Raw genomic sequence first — 25,132 nt, 5'->3', positions numbered from 1 at the left:
GCTACACTAGCCAGCCAGAGCAGCTAGCTACCTAGCTAGCTAACCCCGCCGAACTAGCTGGAGCGCGAGGTGCATTGTGGGTAATGTAGGCGACAGCTTAGGCAAGTGAGTAATACGCAGTTATAAATCTCAAAACGAATATCTCTGGTTTGCTACATCATAAATTAAATAGACTGTGGAGGAATAATAAATATTTTTGCACCAGTTGCTATTTTCTACTCTTTTTTTCCCCTCTGTTTTAGTTATTTTCTGGGGTAAATCTTACTAAACTCTGGAATTATTCTTGAAGGAGCTCATTTTAAGAGACAAAAACTCTCTTTCAAGCTTAGGAGCCGAACTTTACAGCTGTGAAGGGAAAACAAGTTTCTAAAGGAGTATTTAAAAAAAAGAGGGGGAACGCAGCTCGTTTATTACGATTTCAGCTCTGAGAAAGGACCAGAGCAACTCGAACTGTCCACTCCATCACTATGTATCACACTCAGTGGGATTCTCTGATGTCAACCCATTTGTTTCGTAATGGATTGAGGTCCAGGTATGCTGGCTGCTTCATAGCATTTATCTGGTTGTTCTGGAACCAACCTGCCACCATCATCCCTGGTAAGCGACAAAGGAGGGAGGTCAACACTCACAGGTAGGCTGCAGACGTTTCCATGACCACCTTGGAGGCCACCGTCAGCTGAGTCTGTACTGTTTTGGCTCTTCTTTGATAGTTTTCCATTTCCCTTGAAGTCCCTCTGACTTTCATTTTAAAGCATTTTCTATAATCTTTGTGCTTCGCTGTATGTTTTCTTCTCTCCAATTAACTTTTCAGTGTTCACTAAACAATATTTAGAGTGAGCCTTTTCGCTCAGATTTACAGACTCTCTATAGCCAGCATTTAGATTTGTGAAATTAAAGGTATTAAATAAAAGTAAAAAAAACACCCGTTTCAAACCACATTTTTTCACAAAACGAGTGACATCCCTGATTGAAGCCCACGCTGTTGTCGTGAACACGTCTGATTAATGATTGTTACACACAAACAGCGGCATGTCGTTTGGTTTTCTATTACTCTTCTGCACTGACTAGTAAATTAATTGCTTTGTGGCAATTACATTTTTATAGAAAACAAAATAAAAAAAAAATCAGTGATGTTGGACCGCTGTTATTGTTGTAAACATAACTTTGGGTGAACAACTTTGTTATGGATTTTCTTGTATGTATATGGTGAAGAGGTTGAGTGTTGCTGAAATATTTACATAATCCCCTTTGAATCTTTGAGGAAAGTGATTGCAAATTCTCTGAATTAAATGGTTTGGAATTACTTTACAATTTAGGGTAAATATGTTGAAATATATTTTAAATACACTGCTATATGTATGAACTATGGGAAACTATTTCCAAAGTGAAGTGAATGGATTTGATATTTCAATGTCTGGCGAGCAGCTTTAAATGTAAGAAGAGAATATTTTGCTTCAAATTCAAATTTAAAAGAAATATTCAAGTATTTATTTAAATTTTTTTTTAAATTAATAAATAAATCTGTCATTTTTAGCAGATATGCATTATATCCCATATAATGCATTATTTTTGTGCGTAACCATGATTCAACCACTTACCAATTCTCACACTGTTTCTTCCACGATAAAACAAATCAGATTCTAAGAAATCCTAAACCTTTTTCAGTAATCTAATAATCTGCTTTGCTCTGTGTTGGTGGTAATAAAGTCAAGCCAGAGTAAGTATAAAAGCGTACTTTATGAAGCACAGACTAAATACTCAGTAAATATGTCCTTTACATAGTATGCGCATTCTGTCAAAAAGTTCAAATATACAAACGAAACCAAAAAACAAAAAAATTACAGATCAAATTCTGACACCAACGTGCCAAAGTTGTCAGGTTTTTTTTTCCTTTTTATCCACTTTTTATTTTTGTCACAACCTTATTTTACAGCACAGGCCTACCCTAGAACCTAGAACACGAGGAATCGAAGGTTAGCACGACAGCCAGACAAAGGGACTACGCCGGGGAAGTCTCCCTGTAACGAAGCGGTTCTTTTCATCCAAACGGCTTTAAAAACGGGTAGTTCCTCCTCCAGAAGCATGGCTCTTCTTCAGCGGTTTATGCTTTTCAGTCTGAAAGAGAATCCGGGTTATTCCAGCCAAAAGTCCCAAACGAGGATCCCGGACTAAGTCAAACCTGGTTCTCCAACGCGGCGGAGGCGTCCAGATTGTACGGTCGGCGTTTCCAACGTGAACCGCATCCGGGTCGAGTCAGCGGATACCGAAGTTACTGGTCTACAGTTGTGTCATAAACAGTTACGTTGGGGGGAAACAAAACATGTTTGTGTGTGATTGGGGGAGCTTAGGTTCAGTCCATTCAGGTGCTCACAAACAGATGTACTAGCGCATCTCCTGTTCCAACGACCGTCGTCTTCTTCCAGGAAGTTCAGGTCCATTGGGTTGCTTTTTATCTCTTGGTTTGGGGGGAAAAAAAAACAAAAAACACATGAGCCGTAGATCTGCTTTGCCTGTTATTGGTCTCTACTAAGAAACTTAAACTAGTCCCTTTTTCCTAGAAGACGCTTCACACCAACAGAAAAAGTGTTTTGATGGCTATGTTGCCGGATACCGACGGGCTTATTGACTTAGAAGCACGAAACTGGAGCAGTCCCGCTGCTCCGCTCTACAAATCGGCCGGTTTCCGTTTCCCCGAAGTGAGACGTCAGCTTCAGTCAGTGCTGGATACTGGAAACAGGCCAGAGAAAGTTATGACGGGTGATAGATCCGAGGGGGTTATAGTGCATGTTCAGTCACAAAGGTAAAGGCCGGCGAGGCTTTGGAGAGACCCAGGCCTGACTGTGCCGGCGGGAAGTCACACGCGCTCAATCAGCTCGTCGTACGACGACGAGACCCGGGTATTTTACTTTAAAAAATCCTTTCAGCTGCTTTTAGCTTCAATATGCCAACTGGAACACATTCACACACAACGACCAACATGACCTGCATCGCCCACACCTTCCTGTCCTGCTCTTGTAACAGCCAGACATATTCTGTTGCAGCGCCAAAGCTAAAGAGTTTCTATCTCTTGAACTTTTCCACATTTTGTCACTGCAACAAACTTCAGTCTGTTTAATTGGAGTTTTATGTGAGACTCAGATTTTGTGCGACCACAATTTGATGTAAATTAGAACAAAACTACCACTGTTAAATTAAAATCTGCTCACAAAAGTGTTAGACGCTACACGAAGCGATCATCTTTTCCAAGCTACCTGGTTTCCCTTTGTCGTCATGGTAACCAGGGGCACCTCCTCTCGTTGTACTCTAAATCCACCTCCGCTTTTAATTGTTGTATTGAAACTTAGTTGAATACAGCAACTGTTTTCAAATGCAGACTGACCTACATCTTGTTTTTATTGCTGGGAACGGACAAAATATTTTTCCTGTTTTCCTCAATCGAGTCCAAAAATATTTAGCGTAACGTAGCGTAACTTTCTTCTAACAAGGGAATAAATATGGACCAAAACAATTTGCATTTATGATCCGGTTTCTACCTAATCTGGAGCCATTTTGCAAAGAAACAAGGGGCAAGAATTAGATTTCAGAACGTTGTTTACTGCCCACTTTCCAAATACGCACGAAACGCGTCGTGATTTATCAGAGACGATCCCGATGACCTGCACTGAGGTTTGCGACGCAACAAAATGCTAAAAAATTCAAGAGCGCTGCAGACTTGTTTCTGTTCAATTGGGACAAAGATGCAGCAGTGAGAGGATAACACAGACAACAGCTGGGAGGGTCTATCTATCCGATCAGCACTTCTCATGACCCGTTTTATTTCCTGAAAATGTGAAAAATATGAAACGAATGTTAGTATTTTGGGCAGTTTAAGCAGTCGTTTGATCTCTCTCAGCCAAGGTGCCCTCCAGTAAGGCACTAAACCTCCAGCTCCATAGTAGAGCAACTCACTAGGAACAGTTTTACCCATTTTACATCCTCCAAAGAGACATAAAAAAAAAACCTTTCGCAAACAGGACGACAAACCTTCTCTGGGCTAAATAAAGTCAAATAAATAAATAAATATGATAATTAGGGACTTTATCCTTCTGAGTTAATACAGTCTTCTCGTACTGTAGGTCCATTCGCTACACATGCCTGGATGAGTCAAGATGAATGAAAACGGTCCAATGCTACAGCGGTACAGCGCCTGCCTCACTGCACCCACCGACTCACTTCAGGACTGAAGCACAAGGTCAGAAAATAAAAACCAGACGGTTCCGACTTGCTTTCCGACTTACTCAAACCACTTCAAGTTCTTCTCCGAGCTAATGGCACTTCGACTAGACAACTGCCCGACTCTGAGCTGATAAAAAGTAATACTGACGGTGCTGCTTCGAAGCAGAGATCACAGTTAGGATCGCGCCAAATGTGCGACAACAGGAGCTGAGAGAACGAAGGGAACAGCAGCTTCCCTCAACTATTGCTCAAGGTCAGGATTTTCATCAGGTTTAATAACATCTGGGAGGGAGCGGGACGGTTCGCCGGGAGGGGAGGAGGAGATCCGAGGAGCCACGAAACGCGACAGACTAGTGACTAAACAGTGCATCCGGGGAGTCTCCCATTCTGGCCGGCGTGGGACAGGCTGATGGACGGGAAGGAGCGTGTCTTCCGCAGGACGCACTCTCGGCCCGCCAAGTTAGCGTCCGACATCATTCCGCCGAGAACGCCGGCCTCGATCTTCTCCAGGTCGTCCGTTTCGGCGCAGATTTTGGCCTGCAGGAGGCTGACGTACGTCTCGTAGCGAGTTTTCTGCTCAGAGACAGGGCAGGGGGAGAGAAGAGAGTTCAGAAACAATCAGAATCACTCAACTTAAAGCTACAGTAGCTAACTTATTTTAAAAATCAGTTGTTTGTTTTTTTTTTACACATTTGTTAAAAACGGTCACTGTGTCACAATAGTATAATCTCTCCTGAAGAAATGCCCAACTCCATCCAAAAACAACCAATCAGACCCAGGAGAATGGTCTTAGCGCTGCTAATCAACCTCATGAATGCGCTGTTAAGAAAGAAACAACCTGTCTTTACAGGAAAACTGTTTATCTGCGTTAGCATTCGTGATGAGGAATACCGACGCTGTAGCGTAGCAGAGAGTTCGTGTATGTGACCAGCGTGTACATGAGCTTCATTGACAGCATTAAGACCCTCCTCCTCACTCTGATTAGTTGTTTCCGGTTAATGCTGGGACTAGGCAGAGGAGCTACATTTTTCCCACAGATTATACTCATGACATGGTGACAATTTTACCATTTGTAAAAGAAAAACTTATTTTATAAACGTTATATACTTCAACTCCACTGTGCAAATTGGAAATGTTCCAAGGCGTATAATTGTGAGGCTACAAATTGTATTTAAACATTTATAGCACCCACCGCATGAATCTTCTCACACAATCTCACGTTATAACCACAAACCTCAAAGTATTTCATCAGGACTTTGTATGAAAAGTGGAAGGAAAACGATGCAACGATTACAAAATGCAGAAATCTGAAGTGTGTTGAGGATTTGCAATCAGCCCCGTTTACTCCGACAACCCTAAATTTAATTGGGGTTCAGAAGTCGCCTAATGAGTAAAGCTGTGTAATTTTATTTCAGTATAAACTGACTGATCTGTGAAGAATTCAGATGTTTGTTAAGAGAATAAAACAGCATCATGAAGGTCATAACATGATCAATTTTGCTGGAAAATAAATTACCTCAGTAATTATTGCGATGATAAACAATAATATTGTTGTTTTGAGACCATTTTCAACTGATGTATTGATAATGGCTTAATAGTGCAAGTTTTCCCTCTCTAGGACCAATGAATTTAATTTTGTGAAGAACTTTTAACACTAGAACTGCACGATACTTTAACCGTCCAAGATGAATAAAACGCAACAACCAAACAAAACTAAGATCCACACACAACTGAAACCATAAATAAAATGAATGGGGATGTCTGCAAACAAAACTGACCTTCACAAAAATATTAATCAGAACCAAAAAAAAAAAAGAAAAATGTCTGATGCGATTATTTGCTTAGAATGCCCAGAAACAGAAAGATGTTCAGAAGTTTAAAGCAGGGTTAAAAAGTGAAATCCAATTGTTTAGATTCAAATTAGTTATTAAACAAGTTAAGTAATTTTCTTTTTAATCAAATTGGTTAAACTAAAAAAAAAAACAAACACTTGTCCTGAAACATGTGGGCATCCAGATCTACTATGGAACAGTTTAGACATTTTATTTATGTGTAAAGAAATATGTTGTAAAGATGAATGGATAAATTCAAATATAGCCCAAAATACCTGTAGCTCTAATTAAAGCAAAACACGGTTCTGCAGAGTACCGACCCAGGTAGACACGCTGTTAAGATTTATATTTTAAATTCAGGTTTTCTGTTTAAGGTTGAAAATTATGTTATTTTCCTTCCACTTCACAGTCGTGTGCTGCTTTAATTTTGATCAATGACCTAAAATTAATTGAAGTTCGTGGGTAAAGGATGACAAAATGTTGAACCCAATACTTTTTCAAGGCGCTCTAGAAATAGGATTGTCGCTGATCAAATAATAACAGAAATCTCTGTGGTTCCTGTTTGCTGAAGCTGATCAAACAGACGGTGAGCGCCGCAGGAAGCCGCTACCTCGTACGTGAGGTAGTGCTCTTTGAGCCGGTACTCCTCCCGGTCGCGGCTCTTCGGGTCGCCCGAAGGCTGCAGCTTCCTGTGCTCCTCCAGCTCCAAACTCGTCTGCTTCAGCTTGTTCTCGTGACTCAGCAGCTGCTCCTTCTGCACCAACCAAAGACGGCCCGGAAAAAAAAAAAAAAAAAGGCTCAGAAATTAGCTGCTGAACGCTGTGTTTCAAACAAAGTAAATCAGGCGCGCTCCTTTGTACCTGGCTCAGTCTGGTGGACGAGGACGGCAGGATGGGCCGGCAGAATTTCTTCCTGGATCCGATGGCGGCGGGAAAAGCCGGGGCGGAGAACAGCGCCGCCACCAGGTTTATCCGGAAGATCCAGGACATCATCTCCTCCTCACTCCTGCAGAGAGAACGGAGAATAAAATTGACCTGACCGGTATTTGATCAGCAGCACCAGTTTTTAGAAGCTTTTTCTCAAACATAAAAAAACTAATGATAATAAATAAAATAAAAAAACTAGGGGTGGACCGATCTACGTTTTTCAGTTCCGATGGCGATATCCGAGATTTAATATCAGTTGATACAGAAAAACAGGTGAATTGACTTAAAACGTTTCTTTTTTAAAAAAACAGACATAAATGTGCTGATTTTATTTGATAAGCTTTGTCAGATATTTAAAAACAACTTTAATTTGTTCAGTCAGACAATGTAAAATAAATAAAGTGAAACAACAGCTTGTCTATTTTGGTCAAACATGTAAAAATAAACAGCATCAAACCTTCTTTCAAATGGTTCAGAAAGTTCAGTTAGGGATCCCAAATATAATGTAAAAATAAATAATAAATCATGACGTCGCTCAGAGCACAAAGCATAGAATTAGACTGACTAGATCTGTCCTTAATAGAAACATTGTTACCAATATCCGAACTAGAACATTTTTAATATCAGGACCGATACAGATATTACTATCAGATCGGTGCATCTCTAAAAAAAAAAAAAAATTCCACGAAGCTGATGTTAATTATTTTAACATTCATTAATATCAACACGTTAGTCCCTGCAGATGTTTTTTTAGTTTCATGTCTGAGTTGTTTCTTACGGGGCCTGCAGCAGAAACACTCTCCAGTCTGAAGTTTTCAGTTTCAGCACATGGGGCTTCTTGCTGTAGTCGGTGGCACGAGTGGCTAGAGCGTGATGAATCCTCACGGCGTTCTTCAGGTCCGCCTCGGAAATGTCACTGTCAGGTTTGTACTCATCCTGTTAAAAAAACAAAAGAGGAAAATCAGTTTAATAATTAGGTTTTTTTGTAAAGTAAATCTACCAGCTTTACTTGGAAGTCAAACAACTGAACATGTGGTCAGTGCAGGCGTCCAGCCAGCAGAGGGAGACACACACACCATGCCTCCCTGTCTCAACACATTTTCTACCACACACACACACACACACACACACACACACACACACACACACACGTGCGTCCATGCGCACACAAACCGCAGCAGATCGCAGCATCCAGCACGGCTGTCGCTGCGGTGGTGGATGTGTTTCTATGGCAACGGAGCAGAGGAAGAGATCTGGTACCTTCTGGAGATATAAGATCATCCCCTTTAGGACTGCGTAGAACTTTTTCCAGCCCCGCCGCCCCTTCGGAGCTGGAGGAGAAACAAACTAGAGTAAAAATCTGTTTCACTGAACGGTCAGTGAATGTAGATCTTTGGTCGCCTGCGGTTCGCCGGTGGGTTCGTGGGCGCTCTCACTTTTTTTGCCGTCCATGTCGGCGTCGCTCTTGCGCGTCAGCACCCCGTGTTTGTAGGTGACGGCGTTCAGCTGAACGGGAATGGCGATGAAGGGGTTAGTGCCATCCGTCACCCTGGCAACACGCTTGCTCCCGCCCTCACACTGGTCCTCCACTAATTCTGACAGACTCTTCCTGAGCTCCTCCTCCTCACTGCGTGCACACACACACACACATTGAGAAAAACACACCAAGAAGCAAAAAATAAAAAAAAGCTTACATATTCCAAAAGATACTTCTAAAAGGTGAACTCACACTGCCCACTCCAGCTTTTCATTCTTGATTGAGTTATACAGGACCTGTGACACAGACAGAAGGAAAATTGTTTCAGTTTCAGTTCTGGTGGGAAAGATAATAATAAATAAAGAGAAATAAAAGCTTATTGTACCTTTAATAACTCTTTAGGAAAGTCATTGCTGTTGTTGAGGCCATCTAGGTTACTAATAAACTGCTGGCAAGACATCTTCTTCCCAATGTTCTGAGGACAGGAGGAAAAACAACCAAGCAGCTTGAGTCAATAAAGTTTTATTTTGAAGAGTTATTTTTTCAGCCTTAATGAAGGTCAGATCAGTGGAAATATATGTGAAAATGTAAAGATAAGGCATTTTCTGTGGTTCATTTTTCCCCTTCAGCTTGATTGCAGTTTCCCAGCTTCCCCACTGGGTGGCAGTGTTAAGCTGCTAGAGTTCAGCAGCGCGTCTGCTTTCATAAGAGGTTAGCTAGCAGCTACCTACCACAGAGGGAGTGTGTTAGCAAGTAATTATGGTCCAACATTAGTGTAAGAAAAGAGAGAGAGCTGTTTGTAACTGCAGTCAAACTATCTGAACACAGATGAAAAAGTAAATCTCAGGTAACAATTCTACTGTTTTTAAAGAAATTGTCATGAGATTTGAATGGATTCATACTCAAGTTTAGGTATTTAGTTATTACAATAACTGGCACTCTGGTTTATTGGTAAAACGCAGTTAAGAAGAAAACAACTTGTTAGTCAAATTTAAAAATAAAACTACTAATTCTAACATGAGTATGACTAATTATAGGTATTGCTGTAAGCTATGCAGTTTAAAAATATTTCACTTTAATGAAACGGCTGCAAAAAATATATTCATCTGTTACTGTAGTTTAATCGCTGAACGTTTTAGAAAATGAAACAGTTGATTTGACCAGATTTATTTAGTGGGGGAAAGGAGAGAAAGCAAATTAATAAAATCAACAAAAAAAAAACAACAAAATCACCAGTTTTGAATCTTGAAATTCACCAGCAGGACAACACACTGAAGGTTAGCAAAGTCCTCACTTCTGACTGATGAATATTTAATCCCAACTCTCTTTTCTAGATGGCATCAAATGGTCGCTATGGATACGTGGTTCTCCAACGATAACTTCTAAAATGTCCTCACTGTGCATATTTAAAGTAAAACTGTGTCAGAGTCCAGTCTTTGTGGACTATCCTCTGCCACCATCATGTGTTGGACTTGGTTTGTTCTATTATGTAGCTACGTTTCTTTCATTTACAGTCTTTTTTATTTTCAGCTTCCTGTTTTATTCTGGCTAGTACAGCTAATACGTGTTTTCTTAATGTCTCAGACTTTCTCCTGTCTCGTGCTGGGTTTGGATTTTCTTAAGTTTAGATGTGTTTGTATATAGTTTACCAGCTTCTAGTCTATTCTGCAAAAAAAAAAAATATATATATATCACCAAGCATTTTTGGTTTAGCTTCTAGTTTAATAACTTAGAAAACTTGAAATAAGACAAAACAAACTTCCTAGTAACTTTTCAGAAAGAAAAGAGCTTGCTCAAATTATTTCACTTATTACAAGACATTTTTTCCAAAATATAATTGAAATAATAGTACTTTTTCATTGATATTAAGGAATTATTGACTTAACAAGCTCTTATATTTTTCTGGAAAGTTACTTGCAGGTTAGTTTTGTCTTATTTCGAGACAAAAATTCAATAAAAGGAGAACTTATTTTATTGCTTTTCACACATCTTCACTGGGGGACACCAACAAATGTGATCTGTGCCGTTTTAGCTGGTTAAAGGAGGGCAACACGTCTACAGGTAGAGTGTTAGTTGGTAAGTATACTCACCACCTGCAGGGGCAGAGAGAGACCAGGGGCCAGATTTGGTTAGCAGGGGGAAGGGTTTGAAAAGGAGGAAAGGGAATTGAAAAGACAGAGAGGATATTAGTTAATACTGCTAGTGAGGGTAGAAGTGAAGAGCAGGGCCAAGGAGAGGCAAACTGTGAACTGACAGCGCTCCAGTTTTCACACCGCACACAGGAGACGGGTCCGTTAGACGAGACATAAGCAGGTCATAAAGTAGGCCGAGGAGGAGAGAATGAAACAGCAAAAAGGATAGACGGGTGGAAAAAAAACGAAATGCAGAAAACGCGGCAAGGACATGCCGTCCTGACGGTAAGTCATCTCAGATATTTTGCATCACGTTTAGAAGACTTTATAAATTAGAAATCAGCAAAAACGTAGAGGCGGGAAGACGACGGTGCGTACATGTCCATGTAGATCAGTGTTGAGTAGCATTAGCGCGCAGGTCAATGTGTGGGCTCCATCTGCAAAAAGACGAAGAAGAAGAAGAAGGTCGATGTCGGGGGATCGAAGTGAGTCGAATTGCTCTGTAAATAAAATAAGGCAAATCCCGAACGTGTTAATGAGGCAGGTTGAGTCAAACCTTCAGAAGTGGGCGTCAGTGGGTTGCAGTGACAGTAGCGTCTGGAGAAATGGACGAGGACCCGCTCTCTTTCCTGAGTTTCTCCCATCAATGGAAAGGCCTTTAAGAAGTTTCTGTAACATAAAATCAGCCCAATGAAATGAGAACTGATATTAATTTGTTCTAATTTCAATAATGAGAACTACAGCTGCTGTTACCATGAGCTGAAAACCCTACATCACGTCTGATATACTGTAGGGCTGAAACAATTAATCGGATTAATTGTGATTAATCGATTACTGAAACAATTGTCAATTAATTTAGTAAACAATCGCTATAGACTCTTAAAAAAAGAAGCACATTCAGAGCAGTAATTAAGCCAAAGTTGAACAAAATATACATACATTTTGCATTGAGGGTAAAAAAAATAAATCTTTGTCTGTAAATATCTTATAGCCAAAACTCCTCAAGTAGCTTCACCTGGTTAAACTCACTAAGAAAGCAATACTATTTTCATCTTTTAATGCATTTCCAGTATTGTGTAGGAAAACGCGCAAGTGGTTAAATGAAAAATCTGTAGAATGTTTTTATCCGATTAATTGACTGATCAACAGTATAATCGATTAATCGTCAGAATAATTGATAGATTAATCAGTAGCTAAAATAATCATCAGCTGCAGCCCTAATGTACCGTAAGTTGCACAGGATAATCGACGTCAACACTGACGAGGAGATTAGCTCAGAGCTAGTGTGTGTGTGTGTAGGCGTGTGTGTGTGTGTGTATGCAAAGGTCTTCTGTGTCACCCATTTGCCACTAAAATTTGCTGAGTAAGTGTTACCTCAGGGCTCGGTCGAGGGACAGGCCGGAGAAATCAAAGTAACTCAGGTACTCTGAAGCCACCAGCTGACTGAACTCGTTGCTGCAGAGAGAGAGAGAGAGAGAGAGAAATAATCAGCATCAGAAGGTCAACGTGACACCAGGCTGCGGAGGATGTAGCTTCTTATTAAAACATTCAAATCTCTTGAAGTTTCTCCACATTGGAACCACAAGATTCTACGTATTTTCTACTAGGATTTTATGGAACAGACCAACACAATGTGGTGCTGATCTGTGAAACGATAGCTGGAACGAATGCATGAATCTAAGATCATTAAAGTCTCGTCAGAAAGGAAGTAGGTTTGTTTTTGTTCTGTTGATGTGCAGTGCTAGTTTTTCATTACATGCAGTTTTTTTTTGTGAGCTGGTGAAAAAGTTAAACTTTGGTCTCACCTGCCCAACAAGAGCGGGTCCTCGTCCATGTTGCTGTGTTTCCTACACGGCTTGTGGCAAATTGCAAATGGAGTTTCTTTTGTATTTCCTTCAACAACATGAGCCGTTATGGTCCATAGGTGTTTGGACTTGTAGCTTCAGCAATTTTATCATTTCTTAATAGTTTGTTTCATTATACCCGGCCATTTTAGTTTATCCCTTGTGTTAATTCAGTCATTGCCATTGTGTATGTCACGACATATACAAACACTTTCAAAAACATCAATTAGGGGTTTTACTCATAAACTCTGCAAACAATACGTTTCTCTTTCAGAAGGAAAGTTTGCTGATTTATTTGAGAGACTCTAGTTCCATTTACTTGAGTAATTTTTTATCCGTACTGACAGCAATTGGTAAAATGTAATGTTTCATTTGTTGATTTTTGTGTTTTTATGATGTAAAGCACTTTGAACTGACTTGTTATTGAAACGTGCTATGCAAATCAAGTCTGATTGATTAATTGATATGAAGTATTGCTACTCTTACTTTAGTAAAATTTCTAGCCACTGTGAGTCACTTCACTGAAAAAGGAACAACCAAGTTAAAAGTTTCGTATTGGAAAAAAAATTGATTTGGAAATGTTTTTGTTTTTTTTGCCTGATTCTATTATTTTGTAATCATGTCATTTATGGGAATTATTTTAATTTTGGTCTTTAAAGTACCAACACTTCCACATAACTTTATATCTCAGTCCATCTGGTTCTTAAATATTAAATGGTTGATGTTTTGATCAGTTACTCTGTACTTAAGTAGCCAAATGCTTTTTTACTCTTCAGTAATCTCTTGGACGGCCACTTTTTACCTTAACTTGCGTGAAAACATGTTGAAGCAGTGCTACTCTTCCTCGAGTTCAGTTTTTTGGTTGCTATCTGTCCATGTGTTACACTGACTCACTTTTTGCCCAGGTGTCTGGCGACGTCGCAGCGCTTGAAGCCGTCCAGGTGGTACAGGCGCTTGGCCAGCCTCTTGGCGGCCTCGCTGTCGACTCGGCAGCCATTGGCCAGAGTGTCGGTGCTGCCGCGCTCCAGACTGCCCAGATCGCTCTCCTCCAAGTCAGACGGCACGTCTGACAGGTCGGCATTGCTGGGAAAGGCAACATGCGCACACAGAGACACACACAACAGATGCAAGAGCTCAAGTTAATGAACGGGATGAAAAGAAAACAGTTTTTTACCTCAGCACTCAGATTTGTTCTATGCCTTTTCCTCCGGTTCTGGCCTGATGTTGCCTGGGGGTAGCGTGTCATAAAGCACGGGACAACACAGGTGCACAGATCCATCCACCTCCAGCGTCAAAGTATCCTTAGGTCGGAGGGGGGGAGACATTCTAACACGACCTCAGCTGTGATGCTAGCTGCACACTTGTAAAGTCTGACTGTTACGAAGCTTTCCTGATAATGTCAGACACCTGCCAGGTTTCTGAACCAACGACTACGCTTTTTGTGAATCTCCCGTTACAGCAGGAACACCCCCCCCCCCCCCCCCACACACGGGTTTGTGCCAAGAACGGCAAGGTGAAAACAGCAGCAGCAGCTTCGTGGTAGTAGGTGGCAACAAGACGTACGCGCATGCTGACTTCAGCAGCTCCCATGAAACTGTCCTTAAGGGTAACACTCAAAGTCAAAATGAACTATTCAGCCGTTCAATTTGTGATTTTCCCCGACTGTCTGGCGAAGTGAAAAACAAAACGTCCAATCCCGTAAAAGCACTGAAGAAGGGAAAACAAAGACAAACGAGCAGGAAAACTGTAAATAAACACATTTGCTTGCAACAACATGACAGCTCCACAAGATGACGAAAATGATTTTTTTAAAGTAATACATCATAATTTAGACAATATAATCGTTCCAGCGAATGGCTGGATAAGGATGAATCATAAAAACATCTCTATTGTCAGTTATTTTCTGCTCCGCTGGATTTTAATGACACCTATTAATTGTTAAAGCTCGTTTTAAACACGACAAACACATTAGAAAGCTCCTGAAAAATAAAACATGGGGGGAAAAAAAAGAAAGAAAAGCAACCGACACTGTTTCAGACGTCCTGTCCAGCGTTACAATAACCATGCACTGTTGTAAACTAAAACACAGAGAGGCTAAGCAGCTCAGTTCTAATAACTGTTTGTGGGTCGGCCTCATACTGTACACAGTTGTTACGCTGTTGTCAAGTAAACAGAGAATCAATGTGCAAGTATTAATTAGTGCCCTGCTTGTTTATTTATGACCTACCTAAATAATCTTGAATTGCAGTCAGAGCGCATTACACACTTTACTCTGCTACGTGCTTCACTGCTGAGTCAACCAGGAAGTGAATGAGCCTTTTCAGGGACATTTTAATAAGCCGTGTTTGTGTTTGATTGCGAGTTTGAAAAATGCTCTTATTTTAATTACTTCTGCACCAAGCAACTTGATTTGTGTCCCAAGAGCTTTCTTCTGGATTACACACTTGTGCGTTAACAGCGCTTTATTTCAACGTCAACGCCACACAGAGTGAGCGTAAGCAGGGCATTGTTTTGGCATTTGCTTACCAATTTATGACAAATGGCACAGATTTATTCACCTCCACTAATCTGACTGGCGTTTCCTCATTTCCTGTTGGAGCATGCCTACCGGCATTCTCACCAGATGATTCAGATGTTTTTTTGTGGGGTTTTTTTTTCTTGCTTAATCTGATCAGCCCAATTTCATTACCGTGACAAATTCAATACATGACAGACCAGCTGATTAGATGGCTACCACGGAAGCAGCTGACGCTAAGTAGCCTGTCCAAGCAGAACAATGGCTGGAGCGTAACACAGAAACATAAAGATGGCAGAGAATGTTTCTTCTGTTTGTGTGTTAATGCAAACGTTGAACCTTTTCATATGTTAAAACCCCAAACGTCTATATTATGTTACTGCGACTATCAAGTGACAAAGCCACTGCATACTTATGGAGTAAAAAGGAAAACAATGCATTGTTTTCAAAATGTTCTACAAATAAAAATAAACGTGTATTCCTCCAAATCACTACTTTGCAGAACCAAATACTTTAACAAAAAAAAACTCTATCTCTTTTTTGAGATAGAGTTGGAAAAAAATTAAATCTGAAACTAAACTACCGCATCCAGTAATCAGTATTGGTCCCATACTGATATTGGTTTGATAAGGTAATTTTATTTATATAGCACATTTTCAGCAGCAAGACAATTGAAAGTGCTTTACATGAATTAAAAGGAAATAATAATAAAATAAAACAAGCCAAAGGAAAGTGCAAAAGAAGAAAAATAATCTAATAATGTTGATCCAAGGTATATAAGCCAGATACTGATGTTCAGTGTTGCTAGATAAATATAATCCTCTGGTCTAATTCCTTTTATGGGTTAGAAGAATAGGAGTCTCTCTGTATAATCATCTAAAAAGTAATATAGAAAGTATGTTGGTTTAAATAGTGAGCACTCCAAAGTTTCTAAATATAAGCTAGAGAGTAATCTAAAATAATGAGAGTATTGATACTGTGCACTGATCAGTGCCTTCCACCTCTACCTTCCACTTCATTGTAAACAGTAATGAACCAGATGCTCATGTCTCGCATTCATTCCTCATCAGAAATTGTGCGAAGCCGAACAGGTTCAGCAGCACAACGCTAGCCGCCATTGTTTTTGTTGTCATCAGCCCATCCACATGTAGAATGAGTGCCACAGCCGTGCGTTCTGCGCCTTCTCGCCTCCTTCTCGCCTCGGCACTGGGTGCTACAGAAACGGTGCTATACTCTTGGCTTCAGAAAGTGCCGGTGTGAGAGACTCCGGTCACAGGTGTAGCATTTTTGCATTTGGATCGCAACAAAAATGTTACGGTTCAACTGGGGAAGGTCTCCGTGCAAACGTGGATCTCAGATAAAATCCTGACGTTATACACAAGCCAATCTATCCTGGTGCAACAGGATAGAAAGTTTAATGACATGTTAAGACACTTGACCTACAACCTTCGTGAAGGGCCTGGATGTTGATGCTCTTTGCAAGATTTCACTCGAGTGTCGCACTTCATCTACTTCTTCGGACTTAGAAAAAAGTTATTTATCGTATCAGCACAGCCCCAGGGAACATAAACGGCTGCATAGCGATGAGCTGCCTCTTGTAAACTCCTCCACCTTATCGTGGTGAAGCATCAGTCGCACGAACCGTGTCGAGATGGTGGATAGAGGCGGTAGAAACAGAGCGTGAGTTCAGCCTTGGGGACGGGGTGGGGAATTTCCAAGAGGCTTGAATAAAAATAAAAAGAAAACCCACTGGTCTTTGGAGTGGAGGAGAAGTCATCTGATTTTCTTTCGAGATGGGACTTAAACGCTTCCTGTGATGCTCCCAGCGGAGAGGCTCTAGACATGTGAAACTGGGCGGAGGCCGACAGAGCGAGTCCCTTCAATCTGCAGCATAAAACCTGTACGGATTGCTGCTTATTTAGTCTTTAAATTCATATAAACTCCATATAGAGATACAGAAACACCTTGCACTCATTGGGCCTCAGATACAGACTCCGATCACTGGAGTAACCACAAAAGTAATAAAAAGAGGTCACTGCTAAGCCGTCCCTGCAGTAGAAATTGCTCTCGCTTGTCTGACCATATTAATTCCCAAGCTTCAGAGAGACCTCATAAATCACTCAAAACTGATATCAGTCATGGGGCAAACATGATGCGCGCACACACACAACAATGGAGATTGGACACAATATTAAAGAATTAGACTCAGATTTCGAGACCAGACACTTGGAGTTGCCAAAGGTCAAGTGGCACACAGCGACGCTATTAGTATATCTAAAAGCACAATTCTGTACCCCGAGGCCAAGCGTACTCAGCTACTGCGGCTGCCGCTCAGTCTGCACGTGTGTGTGAGACTGTGTCAGAGTCAGAGAGCATGAAGAGGCACGCCTGTGACTCACATGCTAATCTTTTGCAGAGTACCGCCGGTACCCACACCTAAAAAAGCCATGCAAGGTGTGAGTGGGCGTGACTGGGAGGGAGGTGGATGGTGGTCGCCGTGGCATTTTAAAAGGTGGTGTGTGTGTGTGTGTGTGGAGAAATAATCCTGAATAATAGGGAATTGGCCAAGTTTTGCAATTCACATGGTTTCTTTTTTCCCCCATGAACAATGATTGATAGGGAAACCAGAAGCATTGTGGGGAAAAAACAGCGTGCATTTGTTGTTGCATGTGATATGTTGCAGCTTGTAGATGTAATTATGTGGAAACGCTGCTGCAATACCGGACCTCAACATTCAAAACAAGCAACACCTCCAGACTGATTTACAGAGAGTTGCTAATGGCAACGTCTACCACTGTTCACATAAACCGTTCTTTGTTCTTTTTTAACTGATTTCTAATCAAATCTGATGGTGCAGCATTAAATGTGGTGAATTCCTAAGAATATTTAAAGTTTAAATACAAATTACAGAATATTTGATCATTTTATGGAAAGCTTTAGTACCATTCTTGCTAGTTCTTAAATTAGTTATACATCTTGGACCCGAGGCTCTGAAAACATGTGATAAGCAATAATTTTTATCTGAATAATCAAGTAATGACCTGACAAATACAGAGATTTCTGTTTTGATGAGAGCTGCAGCCAGAGCCTGCAGCTCTCATCTTGAGTGATTTAATAGAGATAAACACTTTCATGTCTTACAGCGTCGTAAATCTGGATAAATAGCTCTATATAAAAAATAAATATCAGCTTAGTTATACACCAGGATCATTGCTTTTTCATTGTGTTAAGAGTCAACAATGTTTATTCAGAGGTTACTCTGTGATCCCAGTAAAATATTAGCAGAACTACTGACTCATTCCCAATTTTTTTTTGCTTTTTTTGGGGGGCATCCTATTTTTTTAACGTCGCCTCCCCTCAACTATAAACCCATCAAACGGATCTTAACGCGAAACTCACAGGAGCTGCAGCAGGAAGTCGAAGTGAACATCATATTCCTCCTTCCACATCTCGGATCCTGGAAGTGAGCGGGGGAAGGCGCGCTGCGGACCCACCCCCCTCATCCTCCAGCGGCCGGGAAAACGGGCATCGTCCCGGTTTGCGGGTTTTGACGTCAAGCTGCAAGCGATCTGCTGAGCGACCGACCGGATCCCAGGATAAAAGCGCTGACGGTTCCTGATCAGCCTGAAGGGTTAGCGCTGCGGCAGGAGGTGAGGTCGTACTGTAGAGGTTTTCCTTGAAGTTTCTTGGTCGGTGTGGACTCTTCACAAAGGAGAGGATGTTGGAGGCGGAGCGACCGGCTGGACGGGATTGCGTCTTTACAATGGCCCTGTGTGTCCGGGCCAGCACAACTTCCTCTGCGCTAAAATGTGGAGACTAGAGGCCAACAGATCGGGTCTGTGTGCGCGGGGTGTCCCGACTTCTGGATACCACGTTGCTTTTTCTGCATGTTTCGAGGCGCAATCAAAATAAAAAAATACTGGCCGGTATTTGTATTAAAAATCACCAACCTAATAAGTAATGAGGACGAACAATATCAGGAAAACGTCCATGCTACTATTGCTGAGTATTTGATTGCCTTCCTACAGGGCTGGATTTAAATCAATTTAAATTAGCCCTTGAGCTGGAGCTAGTTTTGGTACCCCATCACGAAAAAATAACAAAACAAAAAAACATTTCAAACATCTAGCAGATGGCTCCATGTTGGCAACCCCCCCAAAAATAGATTTTTTAAATATGAGAGTATTTAAATTTTTTTTTTTAATCCAGCAATATTTTAATAAAATGCCACATGCAAAATAATCCATTGACATCAATATGAGGTACAGTGTAAAACATGCACAGTATACAACAACAAAGACATTTTTTTAGCCACCCCCCAAAACTCTCTGCCCTGGGCTGTTGCCCCAGTGAGCCCTGCCTTCCTTCACTACTCCACTCGATTCCAGTCTCTCTTCACAGCTCAGACAATCAACTAGACCTTTACGAAAAGCAAAGCACAAAAAAAAGACCTTCACGTTCCATCGGGATGACCAGAAATACAGCCAGAGTAACAGCCAAAGGGTTTTTAATCAAAGTGTGTTAGAACGGTCTAGTTCTGAAGTCTACAACCTTTTCAGTCCAAGGAGCCATTTTTGTCTTCATTTCAACAAAATAAAACAGTCTTGGTGTGAAGAGGTGACGATGGACCCAAATTCAGAGCAGGCAGAGGCAACGAGTGGCTGTGAATTATTTAGTGACAAAATGATAAACATGAACTAACAAAACCAAGGCGGTGACAGGGAGCAACAAACAGGGACTGTAAGTGTCAGTTTTTGGACCTGGATACTAGCAACTGGCACAAACACTGACTGATGGTGACTTGTCTTACTTTATCAGTGCTTGGAGGAAGCAACAATTTCAGTTTATTTTATTATTATTTTTTCGACGACTGGCTGTTTGAATATTGATCAGGTTCTTGAAGGGACTTTCCCGGCCACTGACCCGACATTCAAAGACATTTAACTATCACTTTGCCTCATGACAGAGTGCTCCATCATGCTGAACAAAAAAACAAAACCAAAAAAACCCCCATGGACTATTGAGTTGCTGCTGGATCACTGGGGACAGTTGCTCTTCGAGAATGCTTTGATCCCATTATTTATATCAATAATGTTAGGCAAAGCTTTGTGTGAGTCTACCCTATGAGACAAGACACGATGACTAATGTGAACGCCGCAAAAACACAAAATCTTACCAAGTATTTTTAGGTTCTAGTGCAAATATCTTATCACACTTGAAATAAGATTAAACTAAATCATAAGTAACTTTTCAGCAAGATATGAGCTTATTTAAGAAAATAATTCATTAATACTGATGCACAGGTACTAGCTCCATTAGCGGATAAATGTACTTATAACAAGCCAGTTTCCTCTTGTTATTAGTGAAATAATCTGCAAGTGGAACTAGAGCTTTTTTATGAATATTAAGGAATCTCTTATATCTTGCTGAAAACTTTCTCATAAGTTAGCTTTGTCTTATTTCAAGTATACTACGATATTTGTACTAGAAACTAGACCAAAAATACTTGGTAATTTTTTGTGTTTTTGCAGTGTGCAAGTGTTTCCTTGCAGAAGAATGATTTGTTTTGGAATAAATCATTCTGCGTTTCTAGTTCAGTCAGAATGACAAAGTGAAATCAGCGGCCCTGTCCACTTGAAGACACTTCTCAGCTTGAATTGATGCCAGCGCATCGATTTATGGCATCGCGAGTACAAATCCAGTTTTTCCTCATCCAGTTCATTTCCATTATCTTTACTGACTAGAAGCAGTTGCGAGTCATTTCATTTCATCAGAGCACTTTTCACTGAAAACACACCGAATGCAAATTTACATGAAGCAGTAAAGTTTGTGACAATAAGATTTCTGTCCGTCTCAAATCGTCCGTCTGCTACCTATAAGGAGCATGTGGAGGTTTTTGCTGCTGAGCTCTGGTCACAAGTCAGTCTGCCGTGACTCACCGACTCTTTGTCACTCACTGACAATAGACCAGACGGCAGAATTTATAGACCTGCCCGACGACAGCTTATTTTCACAGCAGACGTCAGATAGGAAAAGTCTCCTGTTTAACCGGAAGAAGTTACGGAAATCATATGCAGCCTAATAAAGTCGTCCTCACACCATGTTTTTGCTTTAAATGGCCAGACAACATCGCCATGACGTAAAGCTTTATTCGAAAGCAATCTGAGCGTTTTTGGGCTTTTGGCTCCATCTGTATTACATCCAATATAGACTCTGACACCTGCCTGTGTTTTCAGTGAACACAGACATATATGGGATTAAATTGGTGCTGATCATTATTTTTTGGATGTAGTTTTTGTTTTTTCTTTTGGTCTATTTATTGTGATTAAGACTTTTTCTAAAATGTACACTGACACCAGTCATTTACAGGGAGTGAAAAAGGGGTTGATATTCGTTACTAAAATTACAATGTGATGCATTTTTCTTTATGTAAGAGCAAATATATCCATGATCACAGCAACCATGACCGCTAACTGATTAAAATCAAGAAAGAGGAAGAAAAGAGATGCTCACAAGGTATGTGGTCTGCAACAACCCTCAAGTAGGTGGTGTGTGTCAAAGTATGGAGGGCAGGAATTAGGCTTGGGTGATAAATCAAATTTTTGGTTTTTGAGGATTTAATTTCAGAAGGAGAAAAAAAAAAACATATCAGGATTTTTGGTCTCTTCGGGTTTCCGTAGCTCAGACTGGCGTCAATGCACGCAGGGCTGGCATCTTGTTTGACAAGCGTGTTTTACAGCTTTTGTTTATTTGGACAAAATAAACAAAAGCTGTAACTCTATGAAGAATTATAAAGAGACTTTCTTAAATTATGAGAAAAGAGTCACAATATTGCAAGAGTACAGTCATAGTATTAGGAGAATGAAGAAGCAATTTTATGAGAACTCCAACACAAAAAATAGAGAAAAACAATTATCCAAGCTTTCTGGTAACATTGTGTCTTTCTTCCGTTAATATTATAACTTTGTTCTCATAATTAACAGAAATTGTTGTAGCTTCGCTTTTACACACTAACACTTGAATTAGAGGAATACAGAAATGAACTGAATCAAAGTTTAAGCATTCTTGTTCAATTTTTTAAAAATAAGAGACAAACCAATTTGATATTAATATCTGAATTGGGCCCGATGTTGAAAAAAATTATAGATTGAGCATCCTACAATGAGGGCGGTTCTATCCAGTCTAATTCTATGCTTTGTTACTTATTTTTCTTTACATTCGAATTCCTGATTGCAAAGACAGAAGAATGAAAGTTTTGTTATTTTTACATGTTTGATCAAGCTTGTAAAACTATTGATGTGTTTAAGTGTGCTCTACTGGGACAGAGTTAGCAAATACATTTGTAATTCAGTTCATCTATGTCCCTGTTTTTAAAAAAAAGAAACATTTAAAGTCAGTTCAGCTCTGTTTTCCTGTATTGGATCGGTATAGGGTCATACTAAACTTTAGATATCAGTATCAGAAGTGAAAAAGTGGATCAGTGAATCCCTAATTAAAGAAAAGAAAATTTATCTAAAAACAGAAGTTGTTAATTGGAGGATTTTAACATCAATTCTGCAACACAGACAATAATAAGAATCCTCAGTGCCAAGTGTTGAGCTTTTTCTGGTATCTGCCATGAAAATCAAAACAACAAAAACGTTTCACTTTCATAATGAAAGAAAGCTCTACCATTTACCTGCAAACCTGGTTTTTCACCATAGTGTTGATCTATTTTCCGTCTCGCTCTGTCAGGCTCCCTTTACACTACAGACACAGCAACACAACATCACCACTTAGCTGCAAACAATGAACAATGGTGACCTCTTTTGGCTGAGTGAGACCAATTATGCTCAGGTGTGGGATTGGGTTGGGTGAAACGCTGAACAGCAGCCTCGTCTGACTCGCAGAGATTAACCTCTGGGAAAAGAAAACCAACCAACAAAAAATAAAAACAGCCACGCTTTTACAGTGAACAGCGTCCCGGGCTGCGGTGGGAAGAACCTCAGCCAGCCAAACCAGTCGTTGCTACAGTAAGAATGTGGGATGTGTCATTAAACACGGAGTCGAGCTATAAATAGAGACGGCTAAATCTGCCAGTGTTGAAATGAGTCCCTTACTGTGTGCGTTGCGGAAAGTGGCTGGAAGGAAATTTTGTGCTGCTGCATGTTTTTGGAACAAAAAAAGAAAGTGTGTAGTCATCTTTTTGTGTCTTTGTATGTGTGTGTGTGTGTGTGTGTCTATATAGCTGCCTGTGTGAGAGCCAGGAAAAGATCATCTGCAGGATGTTTCAGCTCAGTTATAGAACCATGCTGAGGTTTTTATTTCCTAAGTAATGCCATGAAAGAGAGAGAGAGAGGGAGAGAGACACTTCCTATGTGTGCCGTTGAGGAAGCTTCGGGATGTGAGCGAATTAAGCGCAGCCCCTGTTTACGTAAGCGCTGCTGCCGGCCCGTGAGTCTTTTATGCCGATGTGCGTTTCTCACTCCACGTACATGAAAGAGATTAGTCCACACGCCAGAGCTCCTCCTCTGATATGGAAACAACTGCGCCTGGCTTTCATCTGCTTTGCCTGGCGCTCTGATCTGCAGGGCCTCGGAAGGCAGTGGGGAGGAACGCATGCAGCAACGCAACGCAACGCATGCACGCAAATAACCGACCAGGAACAAACCCGAGAAACGTGGGGAGACGCATCTGTCTGTGTGTGTGCTAATAGTAACACCTGAAAAGTTTAGTGTTTTAATGTGATCGTGTGAGCCGTAGTTCATCTCGGAGTGTAAATTGCTGTGACTAATGTCAGCAGCAAAGTTCCATATAATTGGTACAAATAAGAAGCCAAACTGCAACCAGGTTAGAATCCTGAAGGCATTCAGTGGAGGCGCATTTATAAAAAAAACAAAAAAAACTAAAGTATCATCCTTCCCTAACAGTTTCTGCAGCTTCGTCAGTCACATATGCTGTTCCAACTGCTTCACACTGCATGCTAATGATTTCTTGCAAACACACACTTCAGCTGTTGTGTGATTGATATTCAGTCGGCGTCATCGCACGTTCTACCAAATGTCGAATATCCACATCCAGAGATGCATGTCTCCTCGAGGAAATGGCAAATTCATTCACGACCCGTGTTTTTGTGTTTCTGTATGTGGCCACCGGCCAGAACAATGGCTGGTGTTTGTTTGTCACAGCGGCTGACGAGGACAGCCTTTCAGATCTGTTAGTTTTACAGGCTGTTTCCCCTTCTCTAGGGATTAAAAAAAAAATCCAAAAAACTCTACACCATTTATTAATCTATGATGGAGTGTTAGGACCATACTGAGACAAAACAAAAAATAAAAAAATACAATTATGAGAATGGTCATAACATTAAGACTGCAAAGTAAAACTATTATGAGAACCAAGTTGTAATTTTATTACTTTATTCCTGTAATTGAATTTTTTAAAAATTTCTTAGCATGGTCATATATATCGTCATATTAATCGACACTATTTAGGAGAAAGCAAAATTATTAAATCAATCCTAGTAAAAGTAATTAATGTCACATACAGACATTGAAAATGTAGTATTATGTATTGTCCAGGCACATAGTGCCATTTTGTAGCACAATCACATAATTATGCTAACTTCAGTTGTTATAAAAAATACTGTTTAAATAAAATATGACTTAAAATAAATCTCCCTTTATAATTTAACAACATGAAATTGGGTCTCTGTCTCTTTAAGAAGCTCCTGCTTTTTCTGAAACTCCGCCTTCAGGAAGTCATCACAACATGACTCCTCTATTAACCCTTTAAGAAAAGTTTTACCACCGTTTACCTGAGAAGTAGCTCCTGAAAAGTCATGTTTGGAGTTTACCTCAAATTATGTGGGCTCACAGGATATGAAGGTGTCCTGATCAGGCGAGACTTTACACACAAAGAGTTTTTTGTGGTGAAAAACTATTGATGCTGTCACATTCCCACTGTGGCGCATGGCGGTGGGAGCATCATCCTGTGGGTGATGGGAAGCAATACACAGGACAGTCCAGGAAGAAAACCTGCTAGAGGTTTTGTGCAGGTTGATAACAGATAAAATGCAAACTTATCACCACTTTCACTCTTTTCCACTTTACAACTACTCACTACTGTTTGCTGATCTATCGCATAAAATCCCAACACAACATGTTGATGTTTGCGGCTCAACATGATAAAATGTGAAAAAGCTCAAGGCTA

General features: G+C 40.5%; 1 protein-coding gene across 3 annotated transcripts in view; it reads right to left on the bottom strand.

Annotated features, from left to right (window-relative positions):
* Positions 1–1,718: 1,718 nt before the first annotated feature.
* psd2 (pleckstrin and Sec7 domain containing 2) overlaps positions 1,719–25,132 on the bottom strand; it is a 42,935-nt gene continuing 19,521 nt past the window's right edge. For 2 of the 3 annotated variants that reach the window (XM_028008790.1, XM_028008791.1), the window contains exons 4-15: positions 13,321–13,509; positions 11,957–12,037; positions 11,139–11,251; positions 10,959–11,019; positions 8,836–8,926; positions 8,703–8,746; positions 8,410–8,600; positions 8,234–8,304; positions 7,752–7,909; positions 6,908–7,052; positions 6,658–6,801; positions 1,719–4,788 (exon numbers count right to left, since the gene is read on the bottom strand). In XM_028008790.1, coding sequence (XP_027864591.1) covers positions 4,573–4,788; positions 6,658–6,801; positions 6,908–7,052; positions 7,752–7,909; positions 8,234–8,304; positions 8,410–8,600; positions 8,703–8,746; positions 8,836–8,926; positions 10,959–11,019; positions 11,139–11,251; positions 11,957–12,037; positions 13,321–13,509 — 1,504 coding nt within the window. In that variant the 3' untranslated portion in view covers positions 1,719–4,572. The remainder of the gene's footprint in view (positions 4,789–6,657; positions 6,802–6,907; positions 7,053–7,751; positions 7,910–8,233; positions 8,305–8,409; positions 8,601–8,702; positions 8,747–8,835; positions 8,927–10,958; positions 11,020–11,138; positions 11,252–11,956; positions 12,038–13,320; positions 13,510–25,132) is intronic. The other variant, XM_028008793.1, reaches the window with a different exon arrangement.

This window comes from Xiphophorus couchianus, chromosome 23 (assembly GCF_001444195.1).
Source record: "Xiphophorus couchianus chromosome 23, X_couchianus-1.0, whole genome shotgun sequence".
NCBI classification, from domain to species: Eukaryota; Metazoa; Chordata; class Actinopteri; order Cyprinodontiformes; family Poeciliidae; genus Xiphophorus; species Xiphophorus couchianus.
This window is presented reverse-complemented; position numbering and strand designations above follow the sequence as displayed.